General features: G+C 45.4%; 1 protein-coding gene across 1 annotated transcript in view; it reads left to right on the top strand.

The window, feature by feature from the left end:
- The window catches only part of LOC146810081 (uncharacterized), a 352434-nt gene that overhangs the window by 224362 nt on the left and 101849 nt on the right, over nucleotides 1-26223 (top strand). The window contains exons 4-5 of the mRNA XM_085614940.1: nucleotides 22121-22184; nucleotides 24816-24925. Coding sequence (XP_085471066.1) covers nucleotides 22121-22184; nucleotides 24816-24925 — 174 coding nt within the window. The remainder of the gene's footprint in view (nucleotides 1-22120; nucleotides 22185-24815; nucleotides 24926-26223) is intronic.

Below are 26223 nucleotides of genomic sequence, written 5' to 3'. Positions count from 1 at the left end.
ATCACCCAACGGGCGATCGTGGGGGAGAAGACCGCCTTGTGAGGTTTGAGTGCGATAAGCAACAGCCGCTCACCTGGGGGACGGAACTCCTCAGACATTTCCTCATAAGCCTTAAGGCAGGCTACGACGCACAGCTTAGGGGAGTCCGCGAAAGGCAGGGTACGATATAGAGGTTGTCCCTTACTTCGTCCGCCTCTGGACTGTGAACGTAACACCGGAGGGAGAAAAGATCTTGCCCAAAACATCCAGGGCTCAAACATCTGAAACGCGCCGGCAGGATATGAGGCAGAGGAGCATAGCCAGTTGGGCAGATAACTCCTTTCTAGACATGAATCTGTTTGGCTGCCAAGACAAAAACAAATTGAGAACCTGATTAACGTCCCACAGTTGTGAGTAGCGAGGCTCAGGAGGCAACGAGAGGCGGATGCCTTGAAGGAGGTGACAAACCAAGGGATGCTCACCCACCGGGGAGCCATCCACCATGGTATGGCCGGCAGAAATGGCGGACCGGAAGGTATTAATGGTTATATAAGCCAAACCTTCCTCCGCCAAGGCAGCCAAGAAATTTAGTATAGCCGTCACATCTGCTGCCACGGGATTGAAACCCCGTCGCATACACCAGCAAACCCATTGTCTCCACGTGGAGCGGTACCGCTTGATTATACCGTTGGCCCTGGACATGAATTTCTCAGCCACTCCCGAAAGGCCTGGGACCGCCCATCGTCCCCTGTAATCCGCCACGCCATCAGTGCTAGGGAGCCCTGAGCGATGAGCGGGTGGGCAAGCCCGTCGGGACTGAGCAGGACAGTCGGAAATCGGGGGAGTGGGATTGGAGAATCCCAAGAAAGTTCCAGAAGAACCGGAAACCAGACTTGAGTACTCCAGATTGACGATATCCGCACTACGTCTGCTCTCTGGCGACAAACCTAGGCCGAGACCCTTATTAACATGGCGAACGGGGGAAAGGCATACCCCATCTCTTCCCTCCAGTCCTGCAGGAACGCATCCGTGGCAGTCGCTATAGGATTCGGCCTCCAACTGAAGAACCGGGGAAGCTGGAAGTCTAAGCGGGAGGCGAAAAGGTCCACCGAGAATGGGCCCCAGATGCTCTGAAGGTCCGCAAAGACTCCCGAATGAAGTTTCCACAGGTCCACGTCGTGAAAATTGTCCTGACCCAGAAGATAATCCACAGTCACCGAGACATGGTGATCCAGGCAGTACTGCCAGAAGTTCGCTGCCAGGTCCGACCGAGCTCGCGAGCGTGAGCCCCCAAGATGGTTGATGTACCGGATGGCTGATATGTTGTCCATGTTGAGGTGAACACAGGATCGGACCGAATCCTTGGTCCAGCACTGGATCGCGAAAGAGCCCGCTACGAGCTCCAAACAATTGATGTGCAGTTGCTGCTCCTGTGGAGACCACACACTTCCAGTAGCAAACTCTCCACACTGCGTGCCCCAGCCAGATCTGATGGCGTCTGATTCGATAACGAGATCGGGCGCGCAACCGAAGATCGCCTGCCCTTTCCAGGCTTCCATATTGGCAAGCCACCACTGGAGCTCCCCCCTGGTGTCAGCGGAGAGGGATACCTTCTGAGAGTAGGGTAGACCCCTGCGAAGGTGGCGGGCTCTGAGTCGCTGGAGGACCCTGTAATGCAGAGGGCCCGGGAAGATCGCCTGGATGGAGGCCGAAAGGAGCCCCACGATCCGGGCAAGTTGCCGGAGAGACGGGCGGGATTGCGCAAGGATTCTCCTGATCTCGTGACGGATCTTCATCAGTTTCCGAGAACGAAGGCTGAGGGTGGACTCCACTGAGTCGATCACGATCCCTAAAAACACCACCTTCTGAGCGGGCACAAGAGTGGATCTTTCTATCTATAATGAGGTGCCCCCTATATATAATTCTAGGTCTGGGAGATGGGGAAATCCAACAATAATATAACAAAATACTCCCACACGACCTACAGTGGTTTCATTGCGGCTGTCACAAGCTCTAAAGGGCTCCCTATACTGTACAAATCAAGATCTGCTACTAAGTTTCATTTGATCATTTTATTCAAAACATTTTTTTTCCATTTAGATATTTTGTTCAAAGCATATATTTCTTTTTTATTGAGATAGATATTTTTTGCTTTATAGTGCACTTTTTTATTATGAATGACACATAAGAAAACCTCATTTTTGTAAATGAGATGCAAAAGCAATGTTATTGCATATATACGATTAAAACCTGACATATGTAAACAACACATTTCTCAGTTCAAATAACAATGTACAAAAATATGATTTTACTGCTACATTAATTCTGTCCTGTCCCCGTCAAAAGAGAAACCATCCTTGGTCCAGCACTTGACTGGCTCTGAGGCGCTGGAGGACCCTGTAATGCAGAGGGCCCGGGAAGATTGCCTGGATGGAGGCTGAGTGGAGCCCCACGATCTGGACAAGTTGCCGGAGAGAGGGGCGGGATTGCGCAAGGACTCTCCTGATCTTGTGACGGATCTTCGTCAGTTTCCGAGAAGGAAGGCTGAGGGTGGACTCCACTGAGTCGATCACGAACCCTAAAAACACCACCTTCTGAGCCAGCACAAGAGTGGATTTTGCCCCGTTGACCACGAAGCCCAAGCTCTGAAGGAGGTTGACCACTGTCTGAAGCTGCAGCGATAAGGCTCGGGGACACAGCCATCAACAGGATGTCGTCCAGGTACACAATCAAACCATTACGGACGCTCGCAGCCGTTCGATCACTGGCCGAAGGACCTTGGTGAAACACCAGGCTGCGGAAGACAGGCCGAAAGGGAGAGTGGTGAACTCGTACACCTTGTCCCGCTTGGGGAACTTCAGGAACCGCCCGTGAGGGGGGAAAAATGGGTATCGTAAGGTAGGCATCCTTTAGATCGATGCGCGCCATCCAGTCTGGTCTGAGGAGGTCATGCAGAAGATGGATCCCCTCCATCTTGAAGTGGTGGTACACGAGCCACCCATTGAACTCTCGCAGATTTATGACCGGACGCTGGGTTCCATCCATCTTGTCCACTAAAAAGAGGTTGCTGAGAAAACCTCTGGGGTGCGGAAGGGTCTCCACGATCGCCCCTTTGTCTAGAAGAGAGGAAACCTCTTGGTCCACCAGCACGGTATCTGAGGCAGAGAAGGAGAGCGGGTGCAGAGGGACCAGTTGCGAGGCCTCCCCGTGAAACTCTGTGAAACCCCCGGACAGTCTGCAGAACCCAGGCTTCCCCTGTGACAGAAGTCCAGGCGTGGAAAAAACGCGCCAGACGGCCCCCCTACTTTTACAAGGGAAGAAGGGAGAGTTGGAGGCTCCACTGCCTCGGCCGCCTCTGTGTTTCCCTTGACGTCCCCTGGTCGGGTAAAAGTTGCCGAATCTGGCTTGGTCTTGATAGTGTCCGTTCCCGGAGCCTTGTCCCCTGGCCTGATTAGGACGGCCGGACGAGGGCGGAAGACCTTGCGCGAATGGAAGATTGGGCCCGGTCTTAGGACGTAAATGTATTTACAGATTTGCCCAACTTTTTGATAAAGGGCTCTCCGAAGAGACTCCTTTGGGCCATGGAGCCAGCCTCCGAGTCGGCCAAGTCCCCGAGCTTGGGGTCAACCTTTATGAGTAAGCTCCTACTCCTTTCCGTGGAAATCGCGCAGTTGGCGTTCCCCAGGAAGAACACCACACGTTGGGGCCAGGCTGACAGATTCTCAGAGATAAGGAAGTCCGACAGTTTGGCCTCCTAAGCCAAGTCCAATATTTTCGTAGCGAGGCCTAGGGCATCGAGGAGCTTGTCCTGGCAAGCACGCCAGGATCTGTCGATACCCCTCTTGGGGTCCTTAACACAATTTTGAAGAAAAGTGGCCATGCTTGGATCTATCTCCGGGGTAGCCGCCACTTTCCCCTCCAGCGAAGGTCGGGGGCACTCCGCCCTTAGACAGTTGCTGGCTCTGGCCTCTAACGGCCGGCGGATCCTGCTGGCCACGTACTGGGACACTTTCTCGGAGGGGGGCCCAGTCAGAGGACCGGGGATGAAGGATGTCGTCGGGTCGAGCATGTCGGAACAGAGGTTCTGCGAGTCAGAAGAGAGGTCCAGACGGGCTGGGCGCCAGGGACGGGATGGACCAGCATAGTCATCCACATCGCCTGTCGCGTTATCCCCTGGGGCCGTTGAGGGCATCTGTTTGGGGTTGCTCGCTAAGAACACCTGCTTAAGACTGCTGAAAGCATCCAAATCCACCCCGGAGTCCCTAGGACGCTTAGCAGGCGGGGATTGTGAGTCAGCGGGGGCTCCGCCAGCGCCTGGCGAAGGAGCAGGAAGGGCTTGGGACGCCCTGGCTATCTTTTCACAAGCCTGCTCAATGTGGTAAGACAGGCGGTCCTCTAAGGGCGCCATGGCCTTCTCTACCGCTTTATGTATAGAATCGTCCACAGCTTCGCAAAAGTCCTCATCCCACTGGAGGGAAGTGAGGGGATCCGCCTCCCACTGATCATCCTGGTAGGGCACATCCTGATACACTTCCATTCGATCGGAAGATGAAGCGCCACACAGGTAAGTGGGTAGATGTAAGAGGGGGTAACCTCAACTCTTCTGGCCATAATAGATGTAGAGTGTTCTGGCCCTCCTATAGTGTGTTTATTTATCCAATGGACGGCGTGGAGCATTAGTTGTTCAGTGGACTCTATTTGTGTGTTCTTCAACTCGGGGGTGTTAACCAGGATAACCACATGGGGGCAAGCGGCTGAAGGTAGATCTAATCTTGTTTAAGGCTTTTGCCAGTTATCTCCTGCCTGTCCTTCCTGCAAAGTGTAACCTCTGCCTTCGAAGCATACTGTTGGAAGCCCTCATACCTTAATTCAATGGAGTTTCTTGTGGGATGTGAGCGCAAATATGTGAAGAGGGGATGACTTGGGGCAGTAGGGGACGTTGTATATACGTATGGCGATGGTAATGTTTGTCTTGAGTAGATCCTTAGCGAAAGCAGAGAGTTATTGAAGCCTTCATTCCCTATAGTTACCCCATAACCGTCACCCTTGTGGACCTGTGACTCATGGGGGTTGAGGATAACAGGACGCAGAGAAAAAATTTGATCATTAGCCATATGTGAGATGGGGACCTGCGATGATCTCCCACTTGGGTTCTTCCCCCTTGAGCAGTTAATAAAGCTAAAGGTAGGTTTTCTTCTATTTTAGCTAATCACTTTGCGAGAGGTTGCAACAGTTGAACAAGTGTCTGTTCCATTCTGGTACATAGGGCCTCATAATCAAATGACGTAATCAAAGTGGGGCTAGGGTGTGTATATATAGCTGGTCTTGATTTTGCCTCAGCAGACTAACTCAATCTCTTCCCCCCCCCCCTTTTTTTTCTTAGTAGGTGGTTCAGTTGGGGTGTGAATTTCCCCGCCAGAGACAGCTGTAAAATGTGTACATTTGCTTCAGGTATTAACAGTATCAGGTAAGGAGATTGAATCACTAGGAGATACTGTCCGATGATTCACAAGATCCAGTACTTGAGGCGATTTTCCTACCTCTCCTGTGGAGAGCCTGTGCTCTGTGACTTCGATCTTCTTTGCCAAGGCATCCGCCGCTCTGGAGAGGAAGGAGTCCAATATGTAAATGGGTTCTCGTCTCTGTTCGCCAACTTTGGTTTTCCGTTTCCCCATGAGGAGTTTGAACTCTGCTGTAACGGCCCGAGACCAACCGAGATGGATAGGGGGCCCAGCCGAGCCTTCTCCAGGTGTAGACGGGCCCGCCCTTGGCCCAGGCTTTGCCCAGGCAAGTCCTGCGGGGCTTCTCCGAGTTTAAATGTGCGTCCGGCGCCTTTGGAGTGATGGGGATTGTGGTTCCCCCAAGCGGTGCAGCAAGGACTCCCTCATCCGACCCAACTTTCGTGGCAGGTCAGCAGGAGACATGCAAGTGGCTACCCCTTCCGCAGGGCAGCGTCACATTTGAATGCGCGTCAGGGGTTGTGGGGAGTGATGGGGATTGTGGTTCGGCAAAGCCTCGTCTGGCACGACTTTCCCTCACAAGTCCGCAGGAGACAGGCAAGCAGCTATGTCATTCTATGAATTGTGCATCTGAAGTTTTTCAACCTCATAATATCTTGTCTTTCAGCATCTTATATTTGGTGGTACCATTGAAGATTTACCACTTTCTTTATGAATCAGGCCTAAGATGTGTTTTTGGTAAAGCAGTGGTAAATGTCTTAATGGCTGTATATGAATGTTATTCTCAAATGGAAGTTCAGCCAAATCAGATGAGAATTGAGGTGGATAAAGATCACAGATTTTAGCGACAATTTCTTGGAAGAAAGGTGCGAAGTGACATAAATACTTGGGTTGGTGTAATAGGTGTATTCCAAGAAGTCAACTATTTTGTTCTCATGTTTACACACGAATCTAGCAACGATCAATGTGCATTGTAACTGCATGGGAGACATGAGCGCAGAAGGATTGGTGGACCATCTTAGGAGAAAGAGAGGGTGCCAAAAGGGGAGCAGAGCAACCAGGTCTATCCAAGATGGGGCAGGTCTGGTTGCCAACAGGATTGATCCCTGTCAGTGTCCTGATTGTCCGGGTGCAAATGGGCAGGCCATGGAGGGGCAAGACTGGCTTGCACTAGGCATGCCTTTGGCAGGCCAGTGGTACACCAATTGCACAGCTACGCCATTATCGGAGTACGAAAGGATCACAGCATCTGCTGATCCTGAAGGCCAGGGGCAGAGACCACACCCATGCACCATCAACAGAGCTGGAAGTAAGGCCAGTACTTCAGTACTAAACAAGTACTGTTGAAAATGTGCCCTTTCTATACTGTAACCCCAATTAGTAGCCTTTTTGCTGAACATTATTTTTACTGGTGATAGAACTCTGTTGACTTTACGCGTGTTAACCAATTGTAAAGGGCCTCCTTTTAATACGGTAAAATTGGTAAACTCCTGTTTGACATATTTAGCTTACCTATAAGTACCTATTATATGGTACCAAGGTGTACCCAGGGCCTGTAAGTTAAATGTCATAAGTGCCATCCACTACAGAGACGAAATAAACATGTGTTTAGCCCTGCCAGCAGTAGCCTGACTTTGCAGATTTTAATTGCAAATTTGACGTGTCAAAATAACCCCTTCTGACAGACCTACACCTTCCTTTAAAATATTTGTCCAGCCTAAATCTTATTGCCCACAAAGAGAGGGTGCGTGGTATTTAAAAGTAGGACATGCAAAAGTTTAATAATGTTAAACATGTCCTAATAGTGAAATTGCCCTGAAAGCTATTTTTACTATTGCAAATTTAGCTGTTCCTTATGGAAACACTGAGATACAATATTAAATACTAATCCTATATCACAGGAATTAGTCTTGCTAGAAAAGTAAGAAAACACTATGTTCGAGGCATATGAGCTGCAGATTACACACTTTGCATAGATCGCCATCTGGTGTTGGGCCCGGATGTTTGCAGTTTGTTTTTCCTCTTGGAAAGTCTTTGGAAGTCACGAGGTCGGTGACTCCTCCCTTGGTTCGTATTGCGCATGGGCTTCGGCTCCATCCTCAGATTGTTTTTTTCCGCCATCGGGCTCGGATGTAATACTTCGCGCTCCGGTTCCGAACATTCCAGTTCGACGATCGAAGCGGAATCCTCGCTCTCCGCGGTTTTGTTTAGATACTGATCTCCTCAATCACCTTCTTCTTCGACGCACCTTCGATTCCAGTCATCGACGGCGGCCTTCGGGCCTACCCAGGCTCCGGTCCCGGCTGATGGAAAGAACTCCATTCAAGAAGTGCCCTCGATGTGGGTCCAAATTCCCCCACACCGATCTTCATGAGGTGTGCAACCTCTGCCTCTCCCCTGAACACGAGGCTCGAGACTGTCCCGCCTGCAAGTCTTTTAGATCCAAAAAGACCATTCGAGATCGAAGGGCCAGACAAAAAATGGCGCACTCCTCGACCTCCGTTCCAGTCAACATCTTCGGGGACGACGTCGAAGCTCTGGGACACCAGCACACCGAAGAGGACCTCGTCAGTGCTTCCGAAGCCGACTACTCGGATGTGGAGGACATCACCCCGGCGCAGAGAGTCGTGAGTAAAATACCCCCTCCCACACCCGTGCCGACACCCAAAAAGGCTTCGGTCACGCCTTCGAGCCTAGGCAAGACCAAAGACACTGCTTCGAACACCCCACCTTCGTGACGAAGCCAAGTAAGCCTTCCGGCGGCTCGGGCTCGAGCCAGCTGCCAGCGGTGCCGAAAAACACCCTACGGCACCGAAGAAAAGATCGGCCTCTACCTCGACACAGAGTTCCACACCAAAGCCCTCCGTGTCGAAACCCAGCCTCTCGGTGCCGACCAAACATCATAAGGCCCTCGGCACCGACACTTCCGCGCCGAAGCCTGTCTCGGCACCGAACAAAAAATCGGAGGTTCCCAAAAAGCACGGCACAGACAAGCCTAAGAAGCCGTCTGCCCCGAAAATGTCGGCGCCGACCGAACAACCAGTGTCGCAAGAGCTTTTTACACCGGATCCTTTGTAAAAGACACTTACCAAGGATCCAAGAACTGGACATTTGGCACTGTCTTCTAAAAAGAGACAATTGGACAAACCAGCTCCACCTCCACCTCCAAAGAGGAAGGACTGTGCTACCTCCCCTTTCAGAGTGCCTTCCCCGCCTCCTCCACCTCCTCCACCCTCTCCACCTCCACCCCTCCACCCCTGCCTCATCGCTCTCCGACCCCGTCTCCGGACCATGATGATCAGGGGGACCCATACTACGACCCAGCAGATGTGCCACAAGACCCCACCCCTACAGGATCCCCAGACCCCTGGGATGATTATAATAATCCAGACATTCCAGATGTCCCACAAGATGACCTATATCCATCCAGGCCATCGCCACCAGAAGACTCACTAGGTTTTCACCACCTACTTCAGAGGGCGGCACATTATCACGGGGTAGAGCTACACACTGACCCAGTAGAGGAAGATTTCCTCCTAGATACCTTGGATACAGCACATAGGTCTACTGCTATACTACCTATGCTCAAAGGGGTAATAAAACATGCGCCAGAGGTTTTTAAAGACCCAGTCAGGGCTAGGGTCCTAAACCCACGCATAGAAAAAAAGTATACAGCTGCCCCTACAGATCCTGCCTACATCAAAGGGCCAGCGCCACTGGATTCCCTAGTGGTATCCACCGCAAGAAAAAGATCAAATTCCCAGGCGTCAGGCGAAGCACCACCACCTGACAAGGAATCAAAGCTCCTGGACGCATCAGGAAAACGCACTGCGTCACAGGCAGCTAGCATATGGCGTATCGCCAACACTCAAGCGCTATTGGCCAGATACGACAGAGCGCACTATGATGAACTAGAAACCATCATGCACCATCTCCCAGAGAAATATAAAAATAGGGCCAATGAATTAATCCAAGAGGGTAAGACCATAACTAATACCTCTATACGCTGTGCCTTAGACGCAGCAGACATGGCTTCCAGGGCCATTAACACCAGTGTCCTACTCCGTCAACACGCTTGGCTGAGAGTGTCAGGCTTTAAACCCGAGGTACAAGCCTCCATATTAAACCATCCGTTCGATCAGGAACATTTATTCGGTCCAAAGATAGATGAGGCCCTCGAGGATGAAAAAAGATACAGATACGGAGAAATCTATGGGAGCCCTACAGTCACACCCTCCTAGACGCTCCTTTCGCCGCTCTTCCTTTCGGGGCACGGGCAGAGGCTACTCCTCAGATAGCGCGTCCACGTCCTACAAATCCCCTCCTCAGTCCACCTTCACAAAAGGTTATCAAAGTGGCAGCTATAGAGGAAATAACAATAAAGGCAGAGGCAAAATAAATACCGCCCGCTCTGCCACACCGCCTAACCAATGACTTTCCCCTGCTCCCCCCAGACCATCCCACTCCGGGGGCAGACTACAAAATTTCCTTCACGTCTGGGAGTCCATCACATCAGACAAGTGGGTGACCCAAATTATTCGTTCAGGGTACTGCCTGGAACTCACATCTACCCCCCCCCCAACATTCCACCCAGGCAACGCCCAATGTCACAAGAACATTCCACGTTGCTAAAACAGGAGGTGATCTTCCTCCTACAAAAACACGCAATAGAACAGGTCCCCCACGATCAGCAAAATGTAGGGGTCTACTCCCTATATTTTCTGATACCGAAAAGAGACAAGACTCTACGACCTATCCTAGATCTCCGGCCTCTAAACACATACATACATTCGGACCATTTTCACATGGTAACACTTCAGCAGGTACTTCCGCTCCTCTCCCGGAACGACTTTCTCACCACACTGGACTTGAAAGACGCATACTTTCACATTCCGGTACACCATGCCCACAGAAAGTACCTCAGATTCGTAGTGGACGGGCAACACTACCAGTTCAAGGTGCTCCCATTCGGGGTCACAACAGCACCACGGGTATTTACCAAGTGCCTAGCGGTAGTGGCGGCACACCTCAGAAGACAGCACATTCACGTCTTCCCGTATCTGGACGACTGGCTCATAAAAGCCGCGTCCTAAAACCAATGTGTACACCACACCGCCACTACAATCCAGCTACTTCACCAACTAGGCTTCACGGTGAACCACCAAAAGTCCCAACTAACACCATCCCACATAAAGCAATACCTCGGTGCCACCATAGACACCTCAAAAGCCATTGCCTACCCCAATCCGGCAAGGATCGCAAGCATTCAGGCTTTGCGTCAAAAATTCATACTTCAACACTCCCTCCCAGCAAGAGTGTTTATGCAACTGATGGGGATGATGGCCTCTTGCATTTTTATAGTGCCTCATGCAAGACTCCAGCTGCGTCCACTCCAAGAGTGCTTAGCGCGCCAATGGAACCAGGCCCAGGGGCAACTGACAGATCTGGTGTTGGTAGACGGTCGCACCCATCTCTCTCTGCAGTGGTGGAACACCACAAATCTTTCCAGAGGTCGACCGTTCCTGGACCCGGTTCCACAAATAATCCTGACAACAGACGCATCGCTCTCCGGCTGGGGAGCTCATCTACTACACCTCACAGTGCAGGGCACATGGACGCCGCAACAAAAGTTTCTCCACATCAATCATCTGGAGCTACTGGCAATCTTTCTAGCCCTAAAATCCTTTCACACACAGATTTTAGGCAAGGCAGTCCTCATCCGCACGGACAACATGACCGCCATGTACTACATCCAAAAACAAGGCGGCACACACTCGCCACAGCTCTCTCAACTAGCACAGAGCATATGGAGATGGGCAATTCCACACAAAATCTTGCTCCTAGCCCAACATGTCCCAGGAGTCCAGAACACCATGGCAGATCTGCTCAGCAGACAGACGCAGCAGATCCACGAGTGGGAACTTCACCCGCAAGTCCTTTACACGTTCTTTCAAATGTGGGGGCATCCACAAATAGACCTATTCGCCACCCACGAAAACAAAAAATGCCCAAGCTTCGCCGCCAGATACCCACACCCATTGTCCAAAGGCAATGCGATATGGATGAACTGGTCAGGCAAATTTGCATACGCCTTTCCACCTCTCCCACTAATTCCATTAGTGGTGCGAAAGCTACAGCAGCACTCCCTCGCACTCATTCTAGTAGCTCCAACATGGGAAGACAACCGTGGTACACCACGTTGCTGGAACTCTCAGTAGTGCCACACCAAAAATTACACCTCTCACCATGCCTCCTAACCCAGAACCATGGAGAGATCAGACACCCGGACCCAGATCAGCTCAACCTTGTGATCTGGCTCCTGAAATCCTAGAGTTCGGATACCTTAACCTTCGCCCCGACTGTATGAAAGTTATCAGAGAAGCTAGACGTCCTACCACTAGAGCCTGTTACGCTGCCAAGTGGAAAAGATTTGTTGTTTATTGCCATAACAACACAATCAACCCTCTAGACGCATCCATACAGCACATCATATGCTACTTACTACACCTACAAAGATGTAACCTAGCATATACATCCATTCGGCTACACCTCGCAGCAATTGCCGCTTACTTACAAAACAGACAGCACCTATCATTTTTCAGAGTGCCTGCCATTAAAGCCTTCATGGAAGGCCTAAAACGAATAATTCCCCCCAGGGTGCCACCCTCACCTGTGTGGAACTTACATAAATATAGTGCTCACAAGGCTAATGGGACCGCCTTTTGAACCCTTGCACAAATGCGAACTGCAATTTCTCACATGGAAAACAGCTTTCCTTGTAGCCATCACCTCCCTTAGAAGGGTCAGTGAAATACAAGCACTTACTATACAAGAACCTTTTCTCCAAATGCACCCGAACAAGGTTCTCCTACGTACCAACCCAAAATTCCTACCCAAAGTCATCTCACCCTTTCATCTAAACCAATCGGTAGAATTACTGTTTTTTTTCTCGCAACCTCAAACTGTTGCGGAAAGGGCTCTACACACACGATGTTAAAAGTGCCTTGCTTTACTATATCCAGAGAACACAACCTTTCAGAAAGACAAAGCAACTCTTTGTCTCCTTCTCTCCACCTCATAAAGGCAACCCCATCTCTAAATCAGGGATAGCTAGGTGGATTGTAAAATGCATACAGATTTGCTACCACAAAGCAAAACGCACGCTATCTGTTCCCCCTAAAGCCCACTCTACAAGAAAGATAGGGGCTTCTATGGCTTTTCTAGGGAATATCCCATTAGATGATATCTGCAAAGCAGCTACATGATCAACACTGCACACTTTCACTAAACATTACTGTGTAGATGTGCAAACCAAGCAACAAGCTAGTGTGGGCCAGGCTGTACTGAAAACACTATTCCAAACCACTGCAACAGATACCGGTGGTCGCCGCTAAGGTTGGGAACTGCTATATAGTCTATGCAAAGTGTGTAATCTGCAGCTCATATGCCTCGAACGGAATATGCTACTTACCAGTATGCATCTGTTCTTGGCATGTAGAGCTGCAGATCTACACACGGCCACCCGCCTCCCCTGCTACCTGTATCTGTTCCAGTCTATCTTATTTAGATACAACACACATGGGTTTCTTCACTGTTATTACTACGCTCCATCTTTCCCTGTTGGCGAAAAACAATCTGAGGATGGAGCTGAAGCCAATGCGCAATACGAACCAAGGGAGGAGTCACCGACCTCGTGACTTCCAAAGACTTTCCAAGAGGAAAAATAAACTGCAAACATCCGGGCCCAACACCAGATGGCGATCTATGCAAAGTGTGTAGATCTGCAGCTCTACATGCCAAGAACAGATGCATACTGGTAAGTAGCATATTCCTTTTATTAGTTGTTAAAAATCCGGTTGAATGGTGAATTTGATTGTGATCTAAATGTTGCCAAAAAATAACTTTTAAAAAGTTACCTTTGCAATTCGTTCTCCTACTTCAGCCAGCCAGTAATTTACATTTTAATAGACGTGAATGAGGTGTGAACTTGCTCCATGAAACAAAATATTAGGCTGACCTGAATGGGAAGCGATGGACCCTCTGAACTTGACCTAAAACGCATTGGGGGCTGGGAGATATCTTTTTGACATTAAAGTGTCAAGCCCTGCTTCAATGGCACATCCTGCTTGACACATCTGCTGGAGCTTTTCATATAACATTTGGGGCGCACTTCAAGTGAGGAAAACAGAATGCTGAAACAATGTTTGTGTATCCACTGCCAGCTTTATTATACCACATTTTTGTCTCTGAGTTTGTTGTGGTACAGGGTCTGCCTAAGACTGGATTTTAATGTTAGATGTGAGAGGACACCGGGATTACCATAGTATTCTCCCTACACACCACCTGCCTTCAGAGCCCATGTTTAGTGTGGCTGAAGAATTCTATGCACTTTACCTTTGTCAACGAGCATTAAAGTACCAGTGCTCCCTTTTAAACATGGTTAAATTGGCATTTACTACTTGGTATATTTAGCTTACCTAGAAGTCCCTAGTATATGATACATGGTGTACCCAGGGCCTGTAAGTTAAATGTCACTGGTGGACAACAGCACCTACTTTGCCATCCTCTATAGCACAATGTGAAACGTAGCTTCAGGGCTACCATTGTAACCTGGCTGTAGCAGTTTAAAAATTGAAATTCGGCATGTCAAAATAAACCCTTTAGACAAGTCAGAAATTCCCTTTTAAATAATAATAAGTCACCCCTAAGTAGGCCTGGTCACCCACAAGGCAGTGTGCTTGGTATTTAAAAGTAAGACCTGTAGAATTTTAATGCTAGCATGGTCTTAAAGTGATCATCACCCAAAAGCTATTTTTCACTGTGGCAGGCCTAGCTGTCGCAAGCAGAATACCAGAATACAGATAAAAATCCCAATATTGTATCTCCGGAATGGGACTACCTAGAAAACTAATTAGAAAACATTTTTTAATAGTCATTAAAAACCTAATTCAAAGGTGACAGTCAATCTTTAAGGAGAAGTAACTTTTATAAAGTCACCTTTTCCCTGGCTGAAGTTTCTGAAGGCTAAATTTGCATTTCTCTCCCACTTCTGCCAGCCTTTAACTAATATTTGAATAGGTGTGAAGATAGTTGAATAAAAAAGTTGTGAAGAGGCTCCAGCGAAAACGCAATAAGCTGACCTGAATAGGCAGAAATGACTTCTCTGAACCAGACAGAATATGTGGGGTGGGGCCATGAGCATTCTCTTTGAAATTATGTCAAATCCTAGTTAAATGCCAAATCATGCTAGACAGGTCTGCTGGGCTTTTTCATATAATACTGGGTGTGCACTTGAAAGGAAGGGAAATAGGATGCCAAAACAGTTGATTGCTGGAAAACCTTGCTTGTCATTCCAGACGTCTGGCTCCAGGCTTATTGTGGGTACAGTGACTGCCCCAAACTGGAAGTGGAGGACATTAGGATTACCATGGCATATTTATCACACACCTCTCAGTGGCAAACATTTGCATAGGCAAATACTTTAGCCATTTTGAAAAGAGCCAAAGTGGATAGGGTTACCCTTGGAAACCTTTACCCTACTGATTAGGTTGGGAACATATACCCATTAGCGGGTGCCAGGCAAAAATGTTGCTCCTCCTGACATTCACTTCAGATCACTTCCGGAACTGTGGAAGAACATAAGAGGACTGGCTGGACCTGCTGTATGTGACCTGAGAAGAGCCCTGAAGACGAAACCTGCTGTTCCTCTTGTACCTAGAAGTGGATTCCAATGGCCCTTAGGTTGACCACTTGTTCAAGCTAAAAGAATACAATAAGCTACAAGAGGATTTTCTGCATCTGCCCAGATGATCGGTGGCATCTGGACCTGGATTGGACTCTACCTGCCACCCTGTGGGTCTCTAGGGGCCTCCAGTGAGGTCCTGGGGGCTTTAGAAGTGTACTCCTGTGGTGGATTTGGACTTAAAGGAAGCAGGTACAATCTTTGATCAGGACGAACCTCGTTAGTGTGTCTGACCCTCGCTCTATTGTAGTCAGTGTCAAATTGGACCTAGGTGCTGTTCTACAATGACCATTGAATATCATTCACACTGTGCTTTTTATTTCTATTTCTACTTACAACTTTTAAAACTACATCTCCAGTTCCCCTTATTGGATTTTTATCATTCTGGTGTTATTTTGTTTATTACATTTGATCTCATTTCTCATACTTGGTTTGGGATCGTTATTGTTTTGCATTTCAACTTTATTAATGACATAAATACTTCACACATTGCCTCCAGGTAAAGCCTGTCTGTTCTGCGCCATAATTATCATTGGGTTGAGCTCAGGTTAATTCAGTGACTTTAGTGGTTCACCTAACAAGGATTGTGCTTATTACTTGAGGCAATACCCCAATTTCCTACAAGTGCCAACATGAGGGCAACAGAAACTCAAACTGGAACTTAGACTCTGTAGTATAGGAGTTTTTTACCCAGCACGACTACTGAAAATTATACAAATGCCTGTATTAACATAGTGTACTAAAATAAGTAAATGAACAGGTGGGCCAGGACCTCTCAACAATACAAACAAAACAAACCTGAATCAAAAAAAATGTAAAACAAGCTAAAATAACAAAACATTCCCATGAACGTTCTCTTCTCTGTGTGGATGCTATCCCACTTCATGATACTGTGGGCATTTATCTACACCTCTTCCTGTGAGGTTGACGTTTCGCCGTGAATTTACGCAATCATTGTGATAAAGTTCACACTAATTGAATTAACAAAACCTCTGCTGTTGACCTCCTGCCACTACTTTTCGTTCTTCTTATTCTGGTGCAACCCTGCAACGTCAAGCTCCCAATTTTTCTGCCTGCCAGGAGGCACACCTTAGCCACTGTAATGCCCGACACCCATTGAATCTAATAAAGATTGCCTGGCCTGAGTGCATGACTCACCCGGAAGGTAGCCTGGAGCTGAAAAGCATGCGCGACTTTGGTCGAGCCAGGGCCGAGACTAGGTGACGAGCCAAGCCTTCCTTTTCTTGAGAAGTTCAATAACTGAGGAGGTGGCTTTGATGTGTTCAGGTAGGTTGTTCCAGGCTTTGGGAGCAAGGTAAGCGAAATCCCGCCCACCAGATCTGGTTCTGCATATGCCGGAGGGGGTGTGGATAGGAGTCCGCCTAAGTGGAGGTGTTGGAGAGGTATGTGAAGTTAATGCAATTGCTCTAGGTGAGGCTGATGTTGTGCAAGGCTTTGTATGTGAGGAGTTTGAATAGTGTCTGTTTGAGGATGAGTGACCATTGGAAGTCTTTGAGGTACAGGGTGATGTGGGTATAGGGTGTTAAGGCTGAGTACGTCTGGCAGCTGAATTCTGTATTCTCTGGTGTCTTCTGGTCAGTTGCACAGTGATTTTTACATAGTGTGTTGCTGTAGTTCACCTTGCTGATGATGAAGGCTGGGGTAACGGTTCTGCAAGAGAAGTCACTTGAAAAATCTTCTTGAGCGTCTTGAGTGCGTGGAAACTGGAGCTGAGACTGCGTTCACTTGGCCTGTCATAGGTAGCTGGTTATTGACTAAAATTGCGAGGTTTTGCGCATGGATGGTTGGGTTGGGGTCTGAGATCAGCAAGTCATGAGATGTTTTTACCGAAGATGACTATTTTTGTCTTGTTTGTGTTGAGCTTGAGGTTTTTTGTTTTCATCCATCTGGAGACTTCGGACAGACAGAGAATTTGGTTTGGGTGTTCGATCTTTGTCACAGAGGGACAGCTGGATGTCGTCTGCATAAGAGAACGTTGATTCTGTGGGTGTAAATGGGACCATGGAATGAGGGTGAGTGGGACTATGTAGGCATTCAACAACGTGGTACTGAGCGAGGATCCTTGTGGCACTCTACAAATGAGTTTGGTGGCGGCCAAGGTGAAGGGAGGCAGGCTGACTGACCGGATGGGGCCTGTGAGGAAAGAGCACATCCAGATGAGCGCTGGTCTCTGAATGCCGGCATCATATGTAGATGTTAAGTGAGGATGGGGTGGAAGATGCTATCAAACTCAGCAGATAGATCCAAAAGCATGAGAACAGCGTGTCTCTTGTCTCCATGAGATCGATATGGTCTGTTCTGTTCCTTTCCTTGGCACTGCTCTCCTCTGGACATAAAACATAAGAATTCATCCCACCTCTAAAAGTAAGTGATTTGTATGATGTCTTGATATTCCTAGATCCCACAAGTCTTTTAGCATGTGGGTGCGGCCTTTGCTACATGAAGACCACTCTAGGCATCTCTTACAATGCAACCACAAGAGGGTTCTAGATGGCAGCAAATGGACTAGAAAATTGCCTTGTTGCTAGGCAATGGGCTCTAACATACCTGCACCAGGAACTTTATTATAGGTTGATGTTGCAACCCATTTTAGCAACATCATCCCATATCAGCATATCTGTTATCAGCCCCTAAAACATACGTATCCGAAACCAGTATATTGCATTTCAAGCTGAGCAGATGCATTCCCAACAGCAGCAACACACTTTCAGTTCAGCTGCTCACTCCCTTATATCTTTCTACCAATGGCACCAAAAATAGATCCAAGCACTTCATGTAATTAAGTCTCCCGCATGGCACTTTCCTCTGTTCTGCCTCATCACCTTTCCAAGAACAGCGTAAACCTCCTGTTCCTGCTGCATTGGTATCTGAATTTGCACCTACTCAATCAGTAAGCCATTGTTCACCACACTGGTGCACCACTAAACCTTTCTAGTAATTCCAGCCAACGTTCTAGGCCTCTAACTTGCTTTGTGGTAAATGAGAGGCTGTGACCCAAGAAAGTAAGTATCTATGAGAGCCTTTGGATCTTCTTTAGGGCCATCCTCTTCGCGTTCTTAACAGAAACTGACATTCACCTATATCCCTTGTTCTTCCCACTAATAAGTCTTTTAAGCAGTGGAACCTAACCATGTCTCGATTTTCCCCACCCACAACAGCCTTTCCAGCCATACGTCTCCTTCCTCCCTTTTCCCTAGCCTCAGGTACCCTTGCCCTCCCACTGGGATATCCAAAACACTCTTGAAGGGGGTGACTCATGCTACTTTTAGTCAAATATGCAGACAGTAAGCTACAGGGCATCTGCACATGTGTCTGGCCAGCTGGTCGAGAGAGAGAGCATGTCAAACGGATTCGCCATGTCGGCTTACTGATGGTGGCTAGTGCGGCCACTGAAGGTCCATGGATTCGGCAAAATATCTGCTTCCTTGTGCATTGCTCTGCTGCCTTTCTTTAGGTTCTCACTATGCAAATACCAGGTGAATGATGAGAAAAAAAATGTAACACATATAGCATATCAAAAATATCGTCCGTAGCAAAATATTGTGGAGAACTGTAGATAATATGAATGTTTTTTTTGTGGTTTTTTTGGTGCATGATATCGATTTTAAGAACATCATTTTATTTAATACTTACTTTAATACAGATCTAATAAATATTGTTTAAAGAACGAATTTAGTGTATATTAGTATATTACTTTTAGGTTTTAGTATTGTTAGTCTAATTGTTAATATATTTTAAATATTATTTGTAATTTTAAATGTGCAGTTATTTTCTTTTATTTTATTTGATTATAGTGTAGTAGCGGGTTGTTGGATTTGTTGGGTATAGGGTGAGAAGTTAATTACATTATAATTAATTTAATTTTAATGGTAATTATTTTGTTGATTACATATTTAGTTGTGTAAATTGTTTTTGATTTGTTTTAATGTAGATTTTTTTTACAGTTTTGTTATTTATATTTTTATAGTGGGTTATATGGTTTACAGGGGAATGGATCGAGAAGTTAAATTATAATTAATATCAGGGTTTATTTGGTGTATGATATCGATTTAAGAACATAATTTTGTTTAATAACTTTAATACTGATATAAAAATATTGTTTTTTTGAACGAATTTAGTGTATATTCGTATATTACTTTTAGGTTTTAGTAGTCTAATTGTTAATATTTTGTAAATATTATTTGTAATTTTAAATGTGCAGTAATTTGTTTTTCATTTAATTCAATTATAGTGTAGTAGCGGGTTGATGGATTTGTTGGGTAATGGGGTGATTTAATTATAATGGTAATTATGTTTGTTACATATTTAGTTAATAATAGTGTAAATTGTTTATTTGTTTATTTATTTGTTTAATTTGTTAATTTTGATGTAGATTTTATTTTTTACAGTTTTGTTAGTAATTTATATTTTTATAGTGGGTTATATGGTTTACAGGGAAATGGATTGAGAAGTTAATTAATTTACAATTAACACAAGGCTTTTTTTGGTGTAGGATATCGATTTAAGAACATCCTTTTGTTTAATATTTACTTTAATACAGATATAATATAGTTTTTTAGAACAAATTTAGTTTTTATTAATTTTAGGTTTTAGCATTGTTAGTCTAATTGTTAATATTTTTTAAATATTATTTCTAATTTTAAATGTACAGTTATTTTTTTTAATTTTATTTGGTTAATTATAGTGTAGTAGTGGGTTGTTGGATTTATTGGGTATTAGGGTGAGAAGTTAATTACATTATAATTAATTTAATGTTAACAGTAATTATTTTGTTACATATTTCGTTAATTGTGTAAATTAATTTAATTGTTTAATTTATTTAGGTTTAATTTGTTAATTTTAATGTAGATTTAATTGTTTACAGTTTATTTAGTGGGTTATATTTTTATAGTGGGTTATATGGTTTACAGGGGAATGGATTGAGAAGTTAATTAAATTAATGTTACTTATTGTAAATTACATATTTAAATGCTTAATTTGTTTTAAATTGTTTAATTGTATTTTTTATTTCAGTTTAATTTCTAAATAATATTTTTTTTATACTTTTGTTAGTAATTTATATTTTAGTAGCATGTGATTGGGGTTTTAGGGCAATACGGTGGGAAGTTACATAGAATTGTTTTTGATGGCCTCATCAATATGTATTTATATTTTAACTATTTTAAATCTTTTTTTAGTTTAACATTTTTTCATATGGGGTTTTATTTTGAACACCAACCTCCATAATTTTCTAATGAAAAGTACTGCAGTACTAGTGGTGGGGAACAGCCATTACAACGCGGGTTTTACCACGCGTTGATATTACATCGCATGCGTTACAACGCATGCGATGTTACAACGCGTGGTAAAACCATGCATACCATTACATCGCATGCGCTTTTACAACGCATGCGATATAATGTGGCGGCTATCCAAGTCGTTGTGGGAAAACTGAGGCTGTTTCCTCACAACGACGTGGACCTCTGACGAGGCAGGAAGCAGGAACCGGGAGCAGAGACGGCGACGCTGGACCCACGAGGAAAGAGGTAAGGCTGATTGTGCTTAGGGTGGGGGTAGTGGTTTAGTGTAGGGTAGTGTAGTGTAGGGGTGGGAGTAGTGTGGGTAGTGTAGTAGTGTTTTAGGGTTTAGGGTAGTGTAGGGGTGAGAGTAGTGTTGTAGTGTTTTAGGATAGTGTAAGGGTGGGAGTAGTGTGGGTAGTGTTGTAGTGTTTTAGGATAGTGTAAGGGTGAGAGTAGTGTGGGTAGTGTTGTAGTGTTTTAGGGTTTAGGGTAGTGTAGGGGTGGTAGTAGGTTGGCTAGTGTAGTGTAGGGGTGGGAGTAGTGTGGGTAGTGTAGTAGTGTTTTAGGGTTTAGGGTAGTGTAGGGGTGGGAGTAGTGTGGGTAGTGTTGTAGTGTTTTAGGGTAGTGTAGGGGTGGGAGTAGTGTGGTTAGTGTTGTAGTGTAGTATTGGTTTAGGGTAGTGTAGGGGTGGGAGTAGTGTGGGTAGTGTAGTAGTGTTTTAGGGTTAGGGGTAGTGTAGGGGTGGGAGTAGTGTGTTGTGTAGGGGTAGGGCTGTCACTTACCTTGCATACTTTTACCACGAGTATAGCTTTTACCACGCATGCCTTTGCGTTGTAATGGCATGCGTGGTAAAGGCATACTCGTGGTAAAAGTATGCGATGTAATGACATGCGATGTCATTGACATCGCGTAGTAATACCCGCGTTGTAATGGCACGCGTGGTATTAGTATGCGTTGTATCATCATCCATCCCTAGTGGTTGGCCATGTGTAGTGCTGGACTTGCAACAAAAGTAAGTTCTACGAATAAGTTACTACAAAAGTGCAGTTTGTGCATATCACTTTGTAGTAAGCTGTGTAGGGCTACAAAACATTATACAAGGTGCAGTTTGTGAATCGTCTTTTTGTTCACTCGTTCGCTTCTCTCTACTCTTTTTATCCCACTCCCCCTTCAACAAGCTGATTCCCATTTTTCCTCCCCAACGCTCTTGCGCTGTCTCCCTTTCTCTTGTATCCTTTGTTTCCCATTTGCAGATGAGACAGCTTGTAAACTTAGTGTACTTGCTGAGTGCTGATATCTTTGTGGAACCTGCAAACCACATGTTGGAATGATGATGGGGCACCTGGCTCCTTCATTATTCCCAGTTCGATAAAGTAAGAAGCACTGAGTCGGGAAGGATAACATCACTGCTCCTTACAGTGATTTAAAGTTGCTACCCAGTGGCATAAGCACTCTATTAAAACGAGCTTGTTGTCATTTTGATTATCACGACCGTACTGGAGTACATTCAGCCTGACCTGGACATCAAGTTATGACTTGAATCTCGCCCATTGAGTGCTCATGGACCCAGGATATGTTGGTCGCACTTGTTGCAGCCTCCCAGTTGTGACCCCCTCTTCTCTTTTGTGCCTCCCCTTTAGAGAGGTGTGCGAGAGCGCTGTGCTGCTATGTCTCAAGAAGAGGTTTCACCGTGACTTCATTTACGTATGTACAACTACCGCATTGCCAATTTAAGGGGGTGTATATTGCAATTTTTCTCAAGGTTGCGTTTTTGGACAATTGATATTCTTATTGCCTAGTTTGCAGTGGTGTCTGCTGCCGTGAATCAGTAGTGGGGCGGGGAGGGGAAGGTGTAACAAAAAAAATAAGATCACTTACCTTCCGGCTGGCCAGCCGTCTCAGTCCATTTCCCAGCTTCTCTGCTAACAGGAAGCACCCAGGTTCCCTAAGCCAATCTCAATGCTGCGATGCAGCATTGTGATTGGTCTGAACGCCGTGACTTGGCGCTCAGACAGGGAATGGGAGTCTGGACACGTTTTCCACCCAGGCTGTATTAAGGACATGCAAAGTGCGCATGACTGTTTGGCCGACCCAAGATGGCCGGCCAAACAGTCATGGACACTTCGAGAGGTCCACCACTCCTCCCCCCTGCGCTACCCAGCCCTGCTCATTAAAACTGCCTTAGCACAGAAAAATAAAATGATAACCCAGCGTTATCATTTCATTTTTGGTAGTGCTGAAAGGTAGTGGGGCGACGCTCCTCCGCGTCGCCCCTGCCAGTTTGCTTTCGTTTGTGTACTACAATTGCATTCACCGCCTGCTGGAGGTTGTCACGCTAGTGGGTAACATGAAGGTCAGGGCTGAGCTGCCACACTCAGGATTACCCATTTCCAGAACAGGTCAAGTTTTCTGAGGAGTTCTAGTTACTCCACCACCTGGAAAGCTTCACAATTGGGTTTTTTTTTTTTAAACTTGTTTTTATTGTATTCATTAGCAGCAGCACAATACAGTAATCAGACACATAATTTTCCACAATGTAGAGCAATGCAGTAGCCCCTGAATCCGGCAAGTTGGCAGAAAACAGTTCAACAGCGGCACATTTCTCCAACATCCACCATCCCGCTCCCCCACCCCCGCACAATTGGGTTTTTGTAATGTTTGCAAGTATTTGGTATGTTTCATTTTGACGTTCCACCATGACTGCTTTCATAATTTGTTTCTAGGTGAACATTTGTACATCTACACACCTTTGTTTAACACGATTTTCATAGGATGTTGTTCAGTCACCTGTTTGGAAGATTTGTAAAACGCTGCATGCCTCTTTACGGTTACATTAGATTGTTTCGTCAAGTCATACTGTTGATTGGTTGAGTCTTATTCTGATTGCACAGTGTACTATGTGTACCCCTTTCTTGTATGAAGTTCAGTTATAGGCAAGTTTGAAGAACTCCGGTGTCTGAGACGCATGGCATTTGTAAGGCATGAAGGCTTCACTGTGGACCATCGCATGTGCATGAGGCGCCAGGCGTTGTAAGAGGACATCAAAACAGTTGCCTTTTTGTCGAAAATGTTTTCACAGTGCAAGACTGTAGTGCCAGGAGTGCCCATAAGGCTTCATTAAAAGCAGGGTCGAATGGCCTATAGGGTAATCTGGCAGTGTCCCATTGGCTGGTTTGACAGGTTAGTGTATGGGCCATTTGTTTTAGTAGTTTGTGGGCCTGTTTTATGGCCATGTGGGCCGATATTTAAAGTTGATTCCCCTGATATTACCACAATCATTGTTTGCAGCAAACGCAGATGCATGCAGTCTCCATTAACTTGAAAATTGCCCATACAGTGTGTCTTTACAAGCTCAAAACTGCCCTGATTTGCAAATGTGGGCTACTTTTTTTTTTAACTATCTGGTTCGCTAATTGAGGCCATCTTCATTTTGGTGTATGGGCCTATTTTTAGTCCAGTCTGAACCTGGAATAAGGGACTATTTAGTTGAGTTACATGAAACAAGACTAGAATAAGCAAATTAAGCCAATTAAAATCAGAGCGTGGAAAAGGGATTGTTAATAATTTCCTAATCACCACTTTGTTGTCTCTGGTTTTTATTCCTTCTTTTATTCTGTTTATGTATCAAAATTCCATTTGGCATTTTGTTTTTTATGACGACAAATTAGCCCAAGCATGTTAAAAAAAAAAAAAAAAAAAAAAAATCTGAACCTGTAACTAAATAACCTGGTACTTTATCAAATGAGAAGTGATCGCTGCATTGTTGGGAATCAATTGCGAGTGATGTCATGATAATATGCAAACGAAATAGTGACAAGCCTTTTGGTATTTACAGAGCTTAAATGTGGACTAAATAAATGAATAAGAATATCAAGTGGAAGGATCCAGTGTGGAACATAAATGGGATTCCGCCCAATATTCTAGTTTCAGTAGCAGATTTTTCAGTATTTGAAAATTTGCCACAGGCAACAGGGTGTAGATTACTCATTATGTGGTAAAATAACCCGTGACAAACTGAGTGGTGGTGAAACACTAGGATGTGTGATTTACTCTTTGCATGCATTACAAATATGAAATGACAAAATGAAAGAGGATGGAGACCCGCACTTGTGCAGCCTGTCATTCTCTTTTTTTAAATATTGGGTTAGTAGTACTGATCCAACTCACCATTTCAATAAAGTACTTGGCATTCTTTTAGATTTGCACTATTTCTGCCAGATAGTGATTCTGGAGAAAGTTTCCTTTACTTTGCTTTTACCCTGCACTTCGCCTTTTCAGTGTTATATTTTGAAGATAGTTAAATATGTGACTGATCCTTTCTTCATTGTCTTGCAGACTTACATCGGGCATATGCTAGTGTCTGTGAACCCCTTCAAAATTCTCAACACATACTCTGCAGACGTGGAAAGAATGTACCGTCAGGTTGCTTCTTCTCAGATGGCTCCGTAAGTCCATGAGTTCTTGCAGTAAAATAGTCAGCCAAGCATTGAATTATCAAAAGTCTCCTTCTCAGCCTCAAGGCAATTTTGTTAAGTAGATCCTTCTTTCATGCAGGTGGTCCCTGTGCTAGCTGGACAGTCCTTTCTTCTGGCAGAATCTGAATCACAACCATGAGGCCCTTATGTGAACTCACAAGTCTCTCACTCACCAATAACCCCCTGTGATAGTTGGGTAGTCCATACCTCCTCAGGTGTTCCTTTGCTAAATTGACTCTTTTTCTTTAATTCATGAGACTAGGCAGTGGTTGAGGTAGACCTTGGCCAAATGTCTATGCTGCAGAGTAAGATGACCTCTCAATCCCTTGCTGCCTTTCCCATCAGTAAATACCTAGCCAGGTGCCTCACCTGACCAAATCATGTATATGATATGAACAACCGATGGGGCAACCAACCAATGTTTATAAAAAGCCTTAGTATGTCACCCACATACATACATTCATTTCATTTGTTAGTCTTTATTTCGATCAAACTGATCATAAAAGACAAGAAATATTAACATTACGAAGTACATATATAAAATCCATATCTCAACAAGGACTGTACAGATAATATGATAATACATGTTAAAAAAGACAAACAAATTAAATGACTGTATAAAAACTGATCAATAAATGTCCCCTATTACAGTAAAAAGCAGAGATCTATACAAGCTAGAAGAACAATTCATAAAAATTCATAAAATATTTTGTGCTGACAGGACCCTATCCAAAGTGAAACAAATAAAAAAAAAAATATAGATATAAAAATATAAAAGATAATATGAAACAGGGCTGAAAAACTAAGCAGAAGACAGAGCATTGTTGGGCACTGTCGCAGTCTGCTTGTTTTCAATCTTATATCTTATTCTCCACACCCACCCCAAGAACTTCGCTATAGCGATCACAATTGCCTCTTGTGTGCTGGTCTTTAGTAATCGTAGCACGGTAGCACTCGACCTATTACCCAGATTCTGACAAATTGGTTTGAGCCATTTGCTCCATGGAGAACTATATGCAGGGCAAGCAAATATATGAGGAATTGTTTCATCCATACTCTGACAGAATAAGCATTTGCTATCCTGAGAATGATGCCAGTTTTCAGAGAAGACTTTGGTCAGTAATGTTCCTATCCGGAACTGGAAATAACGTTTCCTATCATTGGGCTTAGTAATAAAGTCCCAAAGATCTTCATATAGTGGTTCCGGCTTGTGATCCAAGAAGGTACTGGTCAAAGATGGAGATTTAGAATGGTTCAAAACACCCGAT

This window comes from Triturus cristatus, chromosome 7, assembly GCF_964204655.1.
Source record: "Triturus cristatus chromosome 7, aTriCri1.1, whole genome shotgun sequence".
Taxonomy (NCBI): Eukaryota; Metazoa; Chordata; class Amphibia; order Caudata; family Salamandridae; genus Triturus; species Triturus cristatus.
This window is presented reverse-complemented; position numbering and strand designations above follow the sequence as displayed.